Below are 19,060 nucleotides of genomic sequence, written 5' to 3'. Positions count from 1 at the left end.
ATTTGTTAATTTTCAGTCATTATTGCCTTTGTCATTTTCTAGTTATTTCAGTGACCATTGTTGGTTTTTCTTTCTTAGGTATCAGGTGCATGGCTTTCTAATTAGCACTTAAGATAACTTGATTTGTATCAGAGTTGTAAATTTTGAGGTGATAAACTTTGTTTGAAAGTTTTTGCTTCGTTTTTTCTTTCCTGTTTTAACGTTTTTTCACAGAGATGTAAAAAGTTCATGACTGTTGTAGTGGAGCAAAAGTACAGTTACTCTGGTTAAAATGTACTAAAGTCAAAGCTCTGGTCGATAAATCTACTCAAGTAAATAGTATTTGATTTAAAGTTTACTTTAAGTACTGAGTGTTAAGTAGCTACTGGGTGGCTGGAAAGTCAAATATGATCCTTCCTTACTGGTAAGAACAACATGATAATCGATCCCAAACCTGGTGGTTCAGGTAAAGTATAATACCCAGCACAATTGACCGTGTCAATTACATTCATATATATATATATGAATATATAATATATTTAAATGTAACACTTTAAAGTTGTCTATATTGGTCCACACTGTATATAATAAACAACACTTTTGACTTAAATATTTTACATTATGATAGGAGTTGCTGTAACTCTTGAAAATTTGTGGCAAGGTGTGTTTCCTGAGAAAGAACAAGGCGGAGAGTTATCCTCATGGTGAGGCAATGAATCCTGATGAAGAATGCTCTGTATGTCCTTTAGGAACACCTGTAGTCAGGTGGGAACTCCAACCCAGTAGATAACTTCCCTCATAGTGCAACAATAATTAAACCCCCAGATTTGAAATTGCCGTGGCGATACTTAGATCAGGGGACTCTTTACAGAGTTTTACTAACACTGGTGGATCAAGACTGTGAAATAACAGTAAAACCATTTCACTCAGAATGGAGTAAAAATCAACCCTGAAATGTTGAACCCTGGAGGTCAACACTCCAGTCTTTGCTGTGTCCAGCAGCTGTTTAGAGATGTGATGTGGAATTATTCTCTCCATGTGCTACTGTATTGTCAGCAAAGGTGGAAAAAGTATCAGAGTATAATACTCATGTAAAAGTACCCTTAGTCTGGTTAAAACTCACTTAAGTTGAAGTTAAAGTACCGATTTCAAAATGTTCACAAAGTACAGGTACCCCCAAAACGTCTCCATTACAGTCATTTGAGTGCATGTAATAAGTTAATGTGTCATGTAATAAGCTGTGAGACTGATGACTTGAGTAGATATAGCCTTTCCAGATTTATTTTCTAAATGTGTGAAAATGTTTTCTTGTACAATGCTTTCAAATCTGGGTACGCACTAAAGCCAGAGACGTGCTTGTTGTTTTCAGCTTGTATGTGTCCTGTGGTGTCATGAGCATAACTGTTAATAAACCTGCCTGCATGTTACTGAAGCATTGTAAACATCTGACAGTAGTTAAGTAAGATAAACTCAGACTGATGAGGGGGGTCAGAATCCTTCATCAGCGTTCCGTCTCGCCGACATTTTCCTCCATATACGGTAGTGATGTTCCTAGGTGTATAATTTCTCATTCCATAAAACGTGAAATATAATTGCATTGAGCTGCCTAGTATAAAATTAAGTGAATAGATTCTGTAAGCCAACTTCTGAACGCCGTAACTCTGCAGAGTAGGTTTACAGGATGTGGCTAAGGTTAGCAGTGCTAGCACCACCAGCATTCAGTCCTTTTTGTTAACGTCTACATTCCCAAGTGAAGTGAACCAGTTATGAATAAGTATAACCTGACACAGCCTTTGAAAAAACTTGATCCCCATTTTATAGTGCAAAATAGTGCTTAACAACACTGTCCCTTCCTAGTGAGGAGGATATAGGTGCTAAGACAGTTAGCGGAGGATTATTTTGGATTAAAGAGCAGTGTTTCACTCTGACTAGGGATGCACGATATTATAGACATGATATTAGTATCAGTATGTTGGCTTTAAAAGCTAATTTTTAGCGTGATATTGGCAGATTTGAAGATTTCTGCTGATATTTGCATCAGCTGTGAATATTGGCCTATACCGGCTGTAAATATCAGCCTGCAGTGGCTGTGGGTGTATGTGAATTTGTGGAGTTGTAGGTAGGATCACCAGCCCTACATTGACTGAAGACTTTAACCCTGTTCATCTTTATTTCCTATATTTAATCCTCAGGCATCACTTTAATTTACTACCCTTTAGAGTCATTAAGGACAAAAATGTCATTAGCGATGCCTGAGGGTTAAAATGTGTTCTTAGGGCTGAAGTTTGTTTCTTTGCTCATTCTTAAATGTCTGCATTGATATTTGTATTGGCTAGAATGAATTTATAATTTTTAGTATATCAGACAAATTTGTGCATCTCCCAATTTATTTAGTGACAGTATTAACTGGTAGCTTTCAGCTGAATGCACCCGTAGATGTCATCGTTAACAGCAGCTAATGAAAACAGAGGCCTTGTGAATGCCTTTCATGGTTTTCATCGTATCTTCCAAATACTCTCATCTGATCTGTTGTGAATGAATTTAAAAATTAATGCAGGCAGCTCTGGATGCACCCTGCTAAAAGTCACCAGTTCACACGGTAGCTCACTGGACCAAAACACTTTTTTTCAGGTATTTAAAAGTCATCCTCTAAGCCAAGTTTATCTGTTCCTGCTGGTTTGACAGGCATATTTTTCTCAGTGCATAATGATATAATGTACCAAACATCTGTGCGGCATCTCCCATCCGCTTTGTCTTCATTTCTGAGGATCTGTACAGCCAACATGAGGAACTAGTGCTGGGGACAAATGTAAGCCATCATGTATTTGGACACACCTAGCAGGTACAGCAAGTACTAGCTAGTATTCTCTGGACTAGGATGCACCTCACCAGAACAGGTCAGTGAAGGTGGCAGCTGTCATTGAAGGCGTTTTCAGATTAAATGCGAACTCAAGGTTTGTGTCAGCAGAGATGATGATAACACATAAAGAGCAATCTGCAAACTGTGCAGTTTAAAAACCAAAATAAAACCTGGCTTCTTCTGTCATTCAAACCCAACAACTGTTTATTGGGGCAAACATGATGGTGGCTAAAGCCATGACGCTTTTCTTAATCCTAAAATCAGTACCATCCACTCCCACATGCGGCAACAGTTCTGTCCAGTTCTGCCTCCATCGAGCACGGATTCTGACGGTCTATATTTGCTATCCAGAATAACAGACAGTGTGTTTATTAAAGGAATAGCAGTACTGATGTTCACTGATGCACACCTTGACAAAGTTAAGTTAAAGCTAAGAATAAATGAACAGTCACATCCTTGTCATGCATAACGGTGCATAAAAATGTGACTGCATGGAAAAGCAGCAGGGAGTCTCAGGATGATCTTTCTCCTTGATATGGCTTAGTAATTGCAGTGATTACATAATATTTATCGACCTTATTTATTCATCATTTGTCATCATTTATTTAAAGTCATGCAGAGGTGGAACTTTCCCCTGATTTCTGAAAAGTTCCTGCTTCATAAAAACCAGCACACTTCCATCAGCTCTCTCAGACAGGAGGCTGATCTTTACTCAGAGTAAAGTAACTGCATTTGAGCTCAGTATCTCTGCGCACCAGTGCATATTTGTGGTGATGGCCTACAACATAATAAGGGGACTGTGAAGAAGTGCCTTTTGACTTATTTATAAAGTTTTAGTGCACACACTTTATCGTGGAGCTTTGACAAAGCTTCACAGCGTTCAGCTGAGCGAAGACGCAATTTAAAATGTTAGGGTGTAACAAGTCTGCAAGAGCTTTCATGAATGTAGACAATAGAATTCAGCTAGTCTTTTAACTATTTGTAAGTCTAATTGATAATAATTAGGATTTTAATTTGCATGGTGAGTCATTAACAGGTGAAAGTGCACAAATATAAACAGACCGTTTGCATACAAACACATCCAGGCATAAATCAGCTCCTTCAACTGGGCTAGATGATCAAAATAAAGTAGGATCCCACTTCTAACTTACCTGAATTTTCACTTGACTTTATTTGTTTATCACTAAAATACTAAATTAGGGCTGAACGATTTGCAAAAATAATCTAATAGCAATTTTTTTTCCCCAATATCGCAATTGCGATTTAATATGCGATTATTTTTAGATCACTCAGGTTATGCATTTTTCAGTAAATCAATATTATTACCTACTTCCAGTCAGGAACACTTAGACATTTTGTCATTTCATTGCAAAATGGATATAGCCTACAGTTTAACGTGGCAGTGAAGGCTCTGCTCTAAAGATGCTACCTGGTTTAGTCAAGCAGCTGCTTTAACTTTCCAGGGACCACAACTAGAAACCTCCATATGGATGGACACATAAAGGACAATGTGTATTGAAAAAAAATGAAATAATTTCAGAATCATTTAATCCATAGAAGCATGAATCTGAAAATGAGGATGCAACCAGCTTTAAGCTATAAAGAAGGTGGCTGGGGTGGAGGAGGTGAAGCTAGTAAAGCTGCATAAAATGAATGAATTAAACTTCTGTTTTGACATATTTCAAGTTTAAAAAATATTACAACTTCTGCAATTTGTAAATTGCAGTAGGCCATGTTGCAGTTTAATCTAATTTGCGATTAATTGCCCAGCCCTATACTAAATCACTGAAGGATATTTGTTTGAGACTTGTCATTTTGACTCCATGTTGTGTCTTTGTGTCAGAAACCACCCAGATCGAGAACCCGCGGACTCAATGGCGGCAGGAGCAGGAGCGGATGCTAAAAGAGTACCTGGTTGTGGCCCAGGAGGCCCTCAAAGCCAAGAAGGAGATGTACATGATCAAGCAGCAGCGCCTGGAGCTGGCTCAGCAGGAAATGTTGCTCTTCCACGAGCTCTCAGAGGATAACCGCTCCATCACCAGCAGTAAGACACGCTGACATTCAGCTCACCTTTCAACCAATCAGATCAGCACTCTCTGAAGCAGGCAGGTGGAAGGGGAGGAGGTAAAACTGTCAGATAAAATGCAACTTTAAAAAAGTGTAAGATATTAAAGGTTTGCTGACTGTCTGGAAAAGGAAAGAAAATGAGAAACTGTTTCTCTCTTAAATTTATTGGAAACATTAAAAATATTGAAATTGTACAGCCTGTTACACAGCTGAAAGGCTAAAAGAAAGCCTGTCTGCAAATGTGAATGCTGTTGTACATGCTTTATAATCACTGATTGAGCTCCTGGTCAAACCTGGTACACAGTAAGTTTTTAGCTTGATTCCCCATGATGGTATTAAGGCTCTTATCTTGATGCGTGTGGAGAGTGATGCGACTAGCTCAAAGGCATTCAAATCCTAAAAATCTAACATGGTTGATATTTGAGGTCTGATCTCCTGTATTTTTGGGGAATCCTGTCAGCAAAGCAAACTCTTGGTGGGTTGTTGAGAAATGATATCCAACCTGGAATCAGGCTGACTAAAGAAGGTAACACGACATTATTACTTACCTCCATCTTACTCTTTAATATATATAGCCCATGGTCATTACTCTACATTAAAAACTCCACTTACCTCAACCTTAACATCAGCACCAAAGGTAATGTTAATAAAGCTGTGACCAACCTGAGGGACAAGGTATAAAGGGCTTTTTACTCAGTCAAATTAGAAATTCACGTTCAAATCTCACTTAAATGTTCGACTCAGTTGTAGCACCCATTGCTCTCTATGGTTGCGAGGTCTGGTGTTGGGAATGGGACAAACGTCAGACTGAGACTCTGCATGCAGAGTTCTGTAAATCTATCCTCTGTGATCAACAGAAGTCACCAAATAATGCATGCAGAGCAGATCTAGGGCAATATTCTTTACTCATTAAAATACAGAAGAGAGCGTTTAAATTTCAGACTCATCTAAAGGAAAGCGAGCCCGACATGCTGCATAACAAAGCCCTGACCTCCAGAGAGACTGCTGAGAGCGCCCCCCTCTGGTACAGAGACTCTGTTCACCTGCAGAGTCCTCAGACACAAACCAGATGAAACCAGAATATTCAGCAACAAAAGGAAAACTATTTCACTGGTTGGCAAAAAACAACCAAAAAAACAAAGTGGAATGCTATGTATCCATTAAAAGGGAATGTGCAGTTTCAGACTGTATAAGGCTGCAACAACGAATCAATAAAAATCGATAATTAAATGTGTTGGAAACAAATTTATGTATCGATTCGTTGTGTCACGCGATTATGGCGTTACTTGGTGTGGCACAGAGCTGTTTACGTCACACACAGACCGCTGATAAACTTTATTTTCGCTTAGTTTGGTACTTCTCTACTCTGATGATTAGCAGAAAAATTGAGTAGATACAGTGCTTAACAAATGTATTAGACCACCCTAACCCTAACCAAAGTAAGGTTTATGCCACAGCTGCCCTAAATTAACAGCATTGGTAATTACCAAAATCATTTTTGATGTTTCTGCAATGGTTAATACACCAATATGTAGAAGCTCTTTAACCCAAATGATATTTTTAATGCTAAAATAGAATTATTATTGTTATCCATGAATTTTTAAATTGACTGATTTACAAAAAACCTGAAATAATAGTAAAGCACATCATTATTTCTTGATTAATATGTCAAATTATAGTTATTTACTTGCATTCCTGAACAGAAAAATGAGTTTTAGTGGTTGAATGTTATGCTTGATTCATTTCGGACTTCTCAGAGAAGCCCAGTGAGCCGGCTCAAATTTGGGTGAATTCAGTTTGAAATTCCTCATTTCTGTTCAAAATGGTAAAACGTGGAGAGCTGACTGAAAATGAAAGAGTCCGCATTAAAGCACTTCATGATGCTGGATGGTCTTTGAGACAAATATGACAGATGGTCTACTACATTTGTTAAGCACTGTATATTGATCATCAACCGTGTCTCATGATGGGGACAAGACGCTAAGCGATCTAAAAATTAGGGCTGTAGTCCACCAAAGAAAAACTTGGTCGACCAAAATCGCACCCAGGCATCAATTAATCGATTGGTCGTTCAGGTAAAAAATTTCATTCATTATAAAAAGTTACCTCGTAGGGGACTAATTCAATCCATCCAGGCTCCTCACTGCACCTGCTTGGTACTCTAAATAATCCTAAAATGAACGTAACTAGTCTTTGGAAGCATTAATACATCTTTTCGGCTCATCATGTCTTACTATATAATTAATTGAGAGATGATCAGTGCGCACCTGCCATTGATCTCCGTGATCCCGGCGCAGTAACTCTTCAAACTCATACAGCCTACAAAATAACCTCAGATCCTCGTTTTTCATTCGTTTGTAATGGTAACTAATAACATGATCACTTGATCCAGCCCGTGCTGTGTCATTTACGAGCATAAAGCAGGCAGCATGCAACGTTTATTTACGGAGGTGAGAGGAAAAAAGTTCGCTCGTCTGGACTTAATGACCAGCTGACATCGCCTTTTATCACCTCTCCTTTCTGTGTGACTGTAAGAGAAGCTAAAGCTAACGTGAACACTTATACATTATACTACACAGCCTATTTGCTGACAGGTAAATTACACTGACCGCGGGAGTTGATGCACTGAGGGAGGGCAGAGCAGAGAGACTCAGCAGCGCCACTTCAATACAAACAGCCTGCAACTTTGTGTTGATGTGTTGTTTCTGAGCGTTAGTACTGTAAAATATCAGAAAATATCCCACTCTGGTAGCTTTGTGTGCTTCTCTACCTGTAATTCCAGGAGCTGCATTGCTCCTGTTCCCAGCAGCACGTCTCTCTCTCTCAGCTGCTCACAGGCTTTTGCCCCCAGCCCAGCGTCTAGGGGTGGGGGGGGGCGATTCGCCGACCAGGGTGATCTTGGTCGACCTAAAGCTTTCCGATCAATTAATCGACCAATCGACTTGAAGCTGTCAGCCCTACTAAAAATAGCAGGTGTTCATGTAATCCATGATATTTGCCTCACTTTGTTCTAAATGTCCACCTAAACTTCAACAGCAGAGAGGAAGGACAAGCGTGAGCTGCAGTCATAGGGCGAGAGGACTAGTTGTGTGCGTGTGGGGTGTGTGTGTGTGTGTGGGGGTGTGTGTGTGTGTGTGTGTGACAGAGAGGAGAGATAGTGTGTGTGTCCGTCTGTGAGTGCGGGTCAGTCTGACAACAAGCATCAATGAACTAACGTTAGCTTGTTGAATGAGTGAATGACAAATGCTTTTAAGTAATCATTATATTGATAACTTTAAGGAGCTGAGGCTTACCTGTGGCCTCCTTCATCCTCTGGGATGACATAACTACAAGAGGACGTAATAAAAAACAATACCCACTATAAGAGTCTTTTAAATAATATCCCCAGGCTGTTGTCATTAGTATGATCCTAAAGTATTTGATTTAACAGAACTAAAAAATAGTTTTCTTTTAATGTTAAGAATATATTAACTCTAATATGAATTTTATAGCTTTGAAATATCCATGTTCAATTTTTGATTAAGGGACCCCACCATCATCACTGAATTGAGAAAATAATCATCCGATGAATCGATGATTGAAATCAAGCCCTACTTAAGTACCCTGACTGATCCACAGCTGAGGGAATGTTTGACCAGGTATAGACTCGGTCAGCACAACCTGGCCATGGAGACAGGACGCCACAGACAAAGCTGGATCCTAAAGAGGACAGGCTATGCACCCGTGGAAACAGTGCTGCACTTTCAGGTTCCTCCCCCTTTTCACCAGCAAACAAAAACAATTCACCGGGATGAACGGCAAACAGAAGCTTCCATGTCTGCTGGCTGAAGATCAACACTAGACGAATGTTGCAGGAGATGTAATTCATTCCTGTGCTGCTTTTATCTCACTTCATTTTATTTAGTTAGTTATCTAAGTGTTAAACTGAACAGGTCATTCTAGCTATCAGAGGTAATTTTAGGTGGCTTTCACACTAGGGGCCCATTCCCAGATCCGAGTACACTTGAAGCCAAAGTCTGGTTCGTTTGGGTAGTGTGAATGCAAACGAACCACACCCGGGCACTGGGCCTGGGCCCACTTGGGGTGGTGGTCAAGGGCGCGATTCAAGTTGACTCTGGCACAGTTCGGATGAGATGTGAATGCAACTGTGCTCGGATACGGAACAGAGCGTTGAATCAGCTTTATGACATCATCGTAAAACTAAACTCCTTTAAAGAGCGCGGCAGTTTGTTCACATTTTTTCTCAATAAAGGGCGAAAATCATCAGAATCCAGTCAATAAATGGTCTGCTGTGACTCACCTTACAGATGAACACAAGTTGGAGTGAGTGAGAGGAGATGCAAAGGCAGTAAAAAGTCTCCTGTCATCTGTGCAGCGCGAGCCCATTTATCCTCTGAGCTGTAGTAAATGCACAGATAAAAAGAGCGAGGTTGCCGGTATCTGAAAAGTGATTTTAATCATCCGTGGGTGCAGGATGGATTTTTTGCCGGGTCAAAACAAAAACAATCTTCTTCTTCTTTCTCCTCCTTTGCGGGGTTATAAACCAGCTACGTGCATACCGCCACCTGCTGTTCCAGACTGAGTAAATACGCAAGTTCGCCCAGGCACGGTTGGATATTACTAGTGTGAAAGCAAGCCTGCGGGGGAAAGGGGGGGAATCACGCCGTGGCACCCCTAGATAAAACCAGATGGAACAATCTGGAGCCTAGAAATATGCGCCCCGTACTTGATGGGGTTTTTTCCCCATTGGACCAAATCATGACATCAAAAGTAGGGTATGAGCCAAACTGTTAGATCCCTATTTTTCCTTAACGTTATTTTTTAAGATTTTGAAAATATTTCGTGCGGGCCAGGCTTAAGACGGTGGATAATTTCTGTGTAAGAACCAAAAAAATGATCAGTATGCCACAGCATTGGCGTAGTGAACTCCCCTGAACTGCAAAAGATGTGAACGTTAGTGTCAGAAATGATGATACTGTTAGCTAGTGTAAATTTCATCAACTGACGACATGACTAAAAATGTTTGTCAACAGCCTTTTTTTCCATGACAAAAACTAGACTAAAACTAACAAAAATAGATCTGTGATGATTAAAACTGACAAAAAGTAAGTTACGTTTTCGTAAAGATGACTAAAACTAGACTAAAATGTAATGTAGTTTTTGTCGGACATTCAAAGTCCATTATATTTCTCTACCTGTGGTAAATCTGTCAAAATACAATATATCTTTATCTATTCTGTCTGTCTGGCTGTAGAAAGCAGGGACCTCAGGTTTGGCAGGGTGCAGAGAACACACTACCATGATTTGGTACCAGATTTAGGCAAGAGAATAAATGCTTGGACTACAAGTAAAGACTAAAATGTGAGGACTTTTTATGAACTAAAACTAGACTAAAACTAAAAAGGTTAGAAATGACTAAAATGGGACTAAAGCTAAAAGACATTTTGTCTAAAGACTAAAACTAAGACTAAAATTAAAAACAGCTGCCAAAATTAACACTGCTGTTAGCAAGCTGTGGAGTAGAGCAACTGTTGAGGTTGCGCAATCTCTGGCTGCTTTACCAGACTCTATTGTCAAGCTCTTATCTTAAAAATCTGGTTGATTCCTATCGTCTGCCTGAATCCATGTAAATGCAGCATCTCTCTCAGCTTGGACTGTGTGTTAGGATGTGTGTCATAATATCAGCCCTTTTTTAATAACTGATTGATAAAACGTATTAGTCTGCATGTGAAAGTATAATAAAAAGGATGAGAGAAGTGTGAATTTGACGGTTTTATGAGAACCAAAAAGTGTTGTGGGTGCTGATCTCAGATGTTTTATCCACCTCCACCCAGTTTACCCCCTGACCTCAGCCAGCTGTCACCAGAAACTGTCCAGGGGGCATCCACAAAGAGCAGAGGCCGGGGGACGACACCAGATCCCCCCTGAACTCTCTCAGAAGTATGAATTAACCTTAAAATCATCATGGACTGACTGCTAATCCCCCTGTTCTTTGTTTTTGTGTGTTCACAGCTCTCTCTGGCTCGTCTTCAAACGCGAAATATGACCCTGACCAAATTAAAGTGGAAATAGCTTGTAGAAGAGAGCGGGTAAGTCATTATTTGAGTAGAACAATGGGCTGCAGTGAGGGGCCCTCTTTGGGCAGAAAGAAGAGGGGGTAGGGTGTGGCTCCTACAGGATACTGTGGAGCTGGCCCAGGGCCTCCAGAGGATGAGGATGAGATCATCAAAGGGTCAGGCTGAGGCTAGGTCACTGACTCATGGGGACAAACTGGACATTTCTCTGAGATCAGTCACAGCGAGAGGGTGTTTCCTCCATCAGGGACGTTTTAAACCAAAAGATGAGTGGGACTTTTTTAATGCCCCTATAGATTAACAAAGATTATTTCTATTCAGAACTGAAATTTTAGAGCCAGAATTGTGTCAGATGTACTGATGGATAGGTTTGGTTGCTTAATTCTGTATGACACAGTATATTATTAATGTCCCTTATTATCTCTTATGTCCTGTTTCTGCCTGTTATTCAAAGACAACACCCAAATTAGCACAGATCATTTAAACTGATCAGTGAAGATTGTAGCTGAAGTTATTTATAGCCACCAGAAGTCACTCCTTTTCCCTCTTATTTCTGTAAATGTATTTGTGCCTTTTAAGGCTGGGTGATAAATAAATGGGATAAACATAAACCTGCAGACAACAACTGTTGGCTGGGTTCTTCCCCAGTCAAAGCTTTATGGGAGAGTGGCAAAGAGAAAGACACTGCTGAAGAAAACTCAGATTCAATATGGACTAGAGTTCCCCAAAAGGCATGTGGGAGACTCCAAGATCAAACACTGACATCACCACAAACACACCATCCTTACTGTGGAGCACAGTGGAGGCAGCATCATGCTGTGGGGATGCTTTTCAGCAGCCATCCCTGAGAGGCTTGTAATGGTAGAGGGTGAATGTGGGCGAATATAGGAAAATTCTGAGGGCAATCTTATTCAGTCTGACGGAGAACTGTGGCTAGGGAGAAGATGTATTTTCCAGTAAGACAATGAGCCAAAGCATTTAGAGAAAACTACACAGAAATGGTTTAACGACAACAAGGGAAGGTCCTGGAGTGGCCGAGTCAAAGCCCAGACCTCAATCCAAAAGAGAATTTGTGGTTGGACTTGAAAAGGACAGAACTTGACCAGATGAAAGACTGATTAAGACCACTGATTTAGTCAAAGGTGCATCTACTAAATACTAACTTTAAGGAGGAGAATATTTATGCAGTCACTTATTTTACCTTACATATTTTATTTAATTGATGGCTGATGTCTGAACTCTTCTCCCTCCTGTTATATTTAATCCCATATATTCCCCTGGACACACACACACACACACACACACACACCCACCTTAAACTTAAACTTACAACACAGCAGTATGGGGTTAGGTCTTGTTTGTTTCCACTCTCTTTATTCTTTGCACCAAGTTTTGTTGTATCTTTCTGCAAAGTTAATCTGTGTGATGTCCCTCACTTGAAATGTTTTGCATTATTAAAAAAAGATTTCTCCCCTTATCAGAAATCTTTTCATGGCATTAAAGCCTCAGCATGTGAACTAGTGTGCATGTGTGTCCCTGTACAAACACAGCATTGCATTCCTGTATGTGAATAGTCATGACTAAGCACTTCTGTCAGCCATTGGTGGTGAGTGAAGCCCATTGTACGCCATGGTAACTGGGGGGTTCGGCCTTGTGTGTCCACAGCTCTCCAGACTGAAGCAGGAGCTGGCCCAGGTGAAGCAGGAGCTGCAGTACAAGGAAATGGGAGTGGAGACCCTGCAGGAGTGAGTGTTCCTCTGCCTCAGTGTTCCAGGCCCACCCTTCCTCCCACAGCCAGCCCTCTCCTTCCTACAACAGACGCCTTTTCCCTTCTTTATTCCCGCTTGGCCTCCATCTGCAAACTTTTCTGTCTCTGCTAGCTCTCTCTTTCTGTCTTTCCTAAAATATTTTATGAAGTTAAGTAGCTTCTCATGTTTAAAATTCGCCTGTTCTCTCCCAGAATAACTTTATATATGGCCCAAAACACAATTTAAGATATACAATTTAACATTTCTTAAGCAGGAAGGACTGAGATCGTAAAAATTTAGGGGGAAACTGTAGAAAATGTAAGGATTATGTGAAGAGTACCACTTTCCCATAGTTTGTGGCTGAGGCACAGCTACCAGGAAATTTAGAAAGATTCTTTCATAACATCATTGACTGGTAGGGGAAAAAAATGCCCACTCAGGCCTTCATGCTCATCATCAGTCACATTATCATAAAGTCTGCTGAGTTTCTGGTTTTGATTGGTAGCCCTGATGTCAAGCCTGTTCAAGCCATGACCAGGAGCTATGTGTGTGTAAATGCTAGGGATGCACGATATTAGATTTATGCCAATATCCAATATTTAATTACATTTTTTCCACTGTAAAAAACACCAATTTCATCGATTTTTACCAGAAATGAAGGATGTATTTTTTTTCAAATACAGCCATACACTAATGAAAAACTTACAGTAATGTCTTTGGGTTACATGTGTATTACATGCTACATGTATTTTTAACAGTACAGCCAGAGTCATCTGCATCTTTGAGGGCAATAAGCAGCAGCAATAACCTGCTGACACTGAACTCCACAGTGCAAAAAAGAAATAGCTTATACATTTGATTGATTCTCCTTATTACTCAGCCAGTTTGCAGGATGGCTCCCTGACATTCTCCTGACAAAGTGCAGCTCTTTCAAGACACGTTAGATCATTTCTGTTGGCAAATTGTGTTTCTGAAGTCAGGTCAGACCCCTACTTATTTTGTTGGTGAGGGAAAGTGATATTGTTGAGCATGACATTGTTCCGGCTCTGTGTACAAGGCGTACTCTGGCTTCCTCCTACAGACCATAGACGTGCTTGTTAGGTTAACTGGTGACTCTAGATCAGTGGTTCTCAGATGGTGTGGTGAGGTACGCTGGTGTGCCTTGCTCTGGGTCTCTGGAAAACCGGAGAACAACTCACTGTCACACTGTCCTGGCAACCACACAACCACAGCAAATGACAATAACAGCCTGAATATTCCCAGATAAAAGTGTCCTATTTACACTTTGTTTCCCAGTAAAATACAACAGTGGAAAAAGACAACAACAGTAGCGCTGACATTATTCAGCAGCTGTGTCACTGACAGCACATCGTCCAGTGGACCAATTGAAGTATTTTAAAAGGCACCACTCAAACAAGAACGTCACTGTAAGGAGAAACAACAAAAAGTCTCACCAGCCAGTTATGAATTTCCCTTGATTTAAGATCTTTTTATTATAACAATGGTGCTCTGGTTTTGTAAATCAAATGAATTCTAATGGATTTTAACTGTGATTGTCTTTCAGTCATCATTTTTATAGTAACAGATCCACCCTTCACAGACTCTGAATTGTAATAGTGGAATAGATCCTGGATTGATGGATTGAGAAAATAGAAGATGTCAAGGGAGTTTTTGTGCTGAGTGCTAAAAAAAGCTTGACTGGGTCAGATTCATATTCAAATAAGCACTACCAAAAACAGGCCACAGTGGACATGGGCCTTCACTGTCAGATTTTTTTGTTACAGAGAATTTCTGTTGGGAAGCCACTGAAAGAGTGGGCGGTCACTGTTCAGCTTCATGGTGGCGATTTCTGGCTTTATATGTGTGACCTTCCTCCAGATGAAAATGTGAAAACTTAAGTTGCAGTAGCCTGTTTCCACCTGTAAAGGGCAGATGCTCTGCATATTTCTAACACAGTATATAGAGTTAAAATACTTTGCTCTCAAAGTGGACAGGAAATGGTTACCAGCAGTACTAAATACTCATATCAGTAAGTCTTCAGGTGAAAAGAGAAGTTGGGGGTTTATTTCCTCTTTAAAGATCCAGATGGAGATACTCCTGATCTCTTTTCGGCCTGTATTTGAGAGGCTTTCTCCCATTTTCCTTCAGTCTTTGCTGGTTTTTAAAGGCACTCACATAGCGCCTCTCGAGCTGGAAACATTTCCGAGCTGCTCCAAATTTCATGTTAGAATAAGAAGCTCCACCTCTCAGAGGAAAAGAGAGCGTTTGAGAAAAGGCAAATGGAGGGAGTTTTCTGATGGAAAAGGGGACTCCACCTCAGGAAGAGGATGCACCAGTGGAGTGCAGGGAGCCAAAGCTTAGCCTGGAGAGGAAGTTGGAGGGGAGGAGGAGGAGGGAGGGAGGGGGAGGTGTGGAGCTGAGAGCAGTTTAAAAAACACAGAGATATCTGGCAGCAAATTCCTCTGCACTTCCTGAGCCCTGGCAAAGAGTCGCTTATCTCTCAGATAATACACAACTCGAGTGACTCCCAGAATAAACAGAGAATACACAGCTTGCAGAAAACATAGCCATATCCTCCTCTTACCTTTGTGTATGCGTGCTCTTGTGTGTGTTTGTGTCTTTGTTTGTCCGTGTGTGTTTGTGTCCTATTGTTTCTCCGGGGTTTTGCCCAGGCCAGTCAGGAGAGACCCTACAGCCGTTGTTTTTCCAATCTCAGCTGCTGTCAGCAATATATCTAATTGTTCTCTTCACTGTGTCGCCTCAGATAAAACAAACAAACAGCTTCTGACGTACAGATGCTTTCGTCACTGTGACACTGGTTCAGGGGTTTATCAGGGTTTGACGCCATCTTTACTGCTCATCTGTGTTCCACTGAAGGCCGACTAAACACTGATGATTTTAGGCCAGATTTCTCGCCTGGTTAGTTAGCCTCTCCCCTGCCCTTGATCATGAGGTTGTGACCAGATTTGAGGCTTTTGTCCACATGAAGTGTGTGGTCTCAATAGGATTATTCTACCACACCAAACTGAGGTTGAGCCTCTCAAATCCTAACCATCAACCATATTTGATATTTATAAGTCTAGGTTGGGCTGCCTCTGATGGAGTGTCTGCAAAAGTCAGTAGCCAGTGAGAGCAGTCGGAGCTCACCAGCCAGAAATCGCACTTTGTTGCAATTTCGATGCTTCGGTACTTTTTTATGAAATGTGTTCAACAGTACAACAGTGCTACTTAACCCTGCTCAACCAAAGAGCCAAACCATTGAAAAATACCTTTGCAAGAGCCACAATCTAAGTGGTGAAAAGTGGCAAAAATGGGTTAAAATGGCACTAAGAATACATTAAAGGTGGCAAAATTGGTCAAAAAACGAAAAAATGGGCAAAAATAGGTGCAAAGTAGACATCGAGTGGCAAATTCTGCTAGAAAAGTGTTAAAAATGGGTAAGATGTGACAAATAATGAGTTGCACGTGGCAAACATGGTCAAAAAGTGGCAGAAACATGGCAAAAATGAGGGAAAAGTGACTAAAACAAGCAAAAAGCAGCAAAAAGGTGAGAAAATTGGCAAAGAGTGCCAAAACAAAAGGGGGGGGGGCAGTGGCATTTAATGGCAAAAGGCAGATTGAATTGGCGAAAAGTGACAAAAAAGGGGGAAATATTGGAAATAGCTAAAAGCGGGATAAAATGTAAAAACTGTTGAAAAAGGGCAAAATCAGGTAAAAGTGGCAAAAGTGGGCTTAAGGCAGTAAAAATTGATTAAAAGTGGCACAAAATTGAAAAAAGGGCAAAAAATTGCAGTAAGGGCAATGGAAATATACAGACAAAAAAATAAAGGGTGACAATTAAAGCCAACTGTATAAGTATGGGAAACAAACTGATTAATGTGACTTAACAATAGATAATTTCTAAGGTCAAAGTTTCCCTTTTTTAAGTTTTCTGGGGGAATAATATTTCAAATTTAGACATAGAAGAGCCACAAATCATCACAAAACAGCCACATGTCTTATCCGTTTCTTGTTGTCTTATCCGTTTCTTGTAAAGCGTCCTTGGGTTTCTTGAAAGGTGCTATATAAATTGAAGATATTATTATTATTATTATTATTATTATTATTATGTGGCTCAAGAGTCACACGCTGAGTATCACTGTGATACAATATCCATTATTTGTATGTCTTAGAGAACCAAAAATACCAACATTTTTAAGAAAAACACATGCATGCACCTCTAAACATCTCCTTTCTCCAGTGATATGGAGAGAGGGGATCTTTAGGGATGCATGATGTTGGATTTTTGCCAACATCCAGCATGCTGATATCGATACTGATATTTTAATGTAGTTCAGGCCTAAAACTTAAGTCCTGTGAATAAACTTAAAGTTTAACCGTCCTTTAAACGTGATTTTTTTTTTAAGATGTGTGTTTCGGATTTTTATGCCTTTATTTAGAGAAGAGAGTGGAGAGCGTCAGGTAGGGATGAGGGACAGAGGCTGCAGACTGGACTTGAAACCACACCACCTGCACTTAAAGCACCATTTAAAACTTAAAGACCCTGTAAAGTGAAATCCAAAGTTTGTCTTAACACTCTAGATATGTTGGAATCTGGTTGCTATAAACATGTGAAAACACTGAGATCTACATGTGACTGAATTCTTGATTTAGACTGTTAGAAAGTTTTTCACCTCTTTCCTGGCTGGTGAAATGTGGGCGGGGCCAATATGTACAGTGGGGAATGACTCCGCCCCTCTAACACTCCAATCTAAAATTACAGAGCAGTTCATCTCAGTCCAGTCTGTTGTTAGCTGATGTAACTGCCTATATTGAAAGTTAACGGTCAGTTCTTTTTTTTTTTTGTTCATTGTGAGGTAAATTGACCAAATCTATCAGCCACAGTGGTCTATGGATCATTAGCATCATAACAGAGATTTGAACCAGAAAACACATTTTGTCTCTTCTTCTAAGGTCAACTAAAGGTCAAGAGCAGGATAATGTCGTGAGAGCTTTCCTCCATTCAGGTTGTAGTATTTTTTTTTTAATTTGAGAGGATTGTATTTAACCTGAGTGGGTGTGGCTTAGCTCATTCAACAGACACGCCCACACCATCCTGAAGCAGATTCTACTGCCTCCTTTTTCATGATTTCAATCTCAATTTCATAAACTTAAAGATGTTATATTTGACTGAAATTTGACCTGGTGGTTCATAACACAGTGACATTTCATACAACAAACTTAAATACAGATTCATTTTCACTTTACAGGTTCTTTAAGGAATGATGGTGAACAAAAATAAAAGACTTCAGTCTGTACATCCCCGGCTCCAAACTCCACAAACTTAGCTGGAAATATGGCTGATACCGTCATGGACAAAAGTATTGGCACCCCTGGAATTTTTCCAGAAAATACATTCTTCTGCTGGCATTGGGACTGCTGTCGGCTATTGGTATGGCGTGTTTGGTTACATTAACTTGTGATACAAGTCGTACAAATCCATGCCATGATTAACGTCACAACCCTTACATGTTCACAGAATTCTAAATTATAACCCAATAATCTTGTACGCAGTGATTCTCTCTGTTTCTGTCTTGGATGAGGGAGATGGGCAAGTGTTTCATACTAACAATTTGGTTTCATATCAGATGGAGTCCCTACTTCACTTATTCCTGCCACACTGTGTGGACAATGTATCCACAAACAGTCTTGAATTTTGACAGTGTTATGCTGCCATATTTGATCTTTGAAGAAAAATTTGATTTCTGTTGTCAAATTTGGTAGATGTTCACTTTTAGTGAACCTTTCTTAGGTGCTGATTGAAAAAAGGCTAAATGAAGGAACTAAGGGTTTCCTGCAGATGATGTGGTCTTCAAACAGGAATCAATATGATTTGATTTAAACTTGTCTGGTATCAAAAAGCTTAGCTAATTCAACCCTACAAACATGGTAGCAAACAAAAACACAGCTGAGCCCTGAGCCAAGTGGAATATTGTAAAAGAAAAGCAGCTTGTGGATTAATGATAACACGGACACCTTTTAAGTTTCTGATCACTTTGTCATGTTTGATGGCACGTTTCTGTGACATCTGGTGACTGTGGACTCTCCACTGTGATGTTATTATGCAAGGGTGTTTGGTCTGTCAGTCTACTGTGTGCATTTAGAGCAATAGTTTTCAACATGGGGGTCAGGACCAAGGTTATAATAGTTTTGGATTTTCATTAGTTTTAATTTTTCATTAGTTTTGATTAGTTTGTACTGCTGTTTTTTTTTTTAGTTTAGTTTAGTTTTTATTTTGCAAAAATGCTTCTTTTTAGTTTAGTTTTTTATTAGTTTTAGTGTTAGTTTTAGTT

The 19,060-nt window shown here is 40.0% G+C and overlaps 1 protein-coding gene across 1 annotated transcript in view; it reads left to right on the top strand.

Moving 5' to 3' along the window:
• The window catches only part of wwc3 (WWC family member 3), a 116,183-nt gene that overhangs the window by 51,403 nt on the left and 45,720 nt on the right, over nt 1-19,060 (top strand). Inside the window, exons 3-5 of the mRNA XM_041791128.1 lie at nt 4,683-4,883; nt 10,919-10,995; nt 12,646-12,725. Coding sequence (XP_041647062.1) covers nt 4,683-4,883; nt 10,919-10,995; nt 12,646-12,725 — 358 coding nt within the window. The remainder of the gene's footprint in view (nt 1-4,682; nt 4,884-10,918; nt 10,996-12,645; nt 12,726-19,060) is intronic.

The sequence above is a fragment of the Cheilinus undulatus genome, linkage group 7 (assembly GCF_018320785.1).
Source record: "Cheilinus undulatus linkage group 7, ASM1832078v1, whole genome shotgun sequence".
Classification (NCBI taxonomy): domain Eukaryota; kingdom Metazoa; phylum Chordata; class Actinopteri; order Labriformes; family Labridae; genus Cheilinus; species Cheilinus undulatus.
The sequence above is the reverse complement of the archived record's forward strand: the minus strand, read 5'-3'. Positions and strand labels throughout refer to the sequence as shown.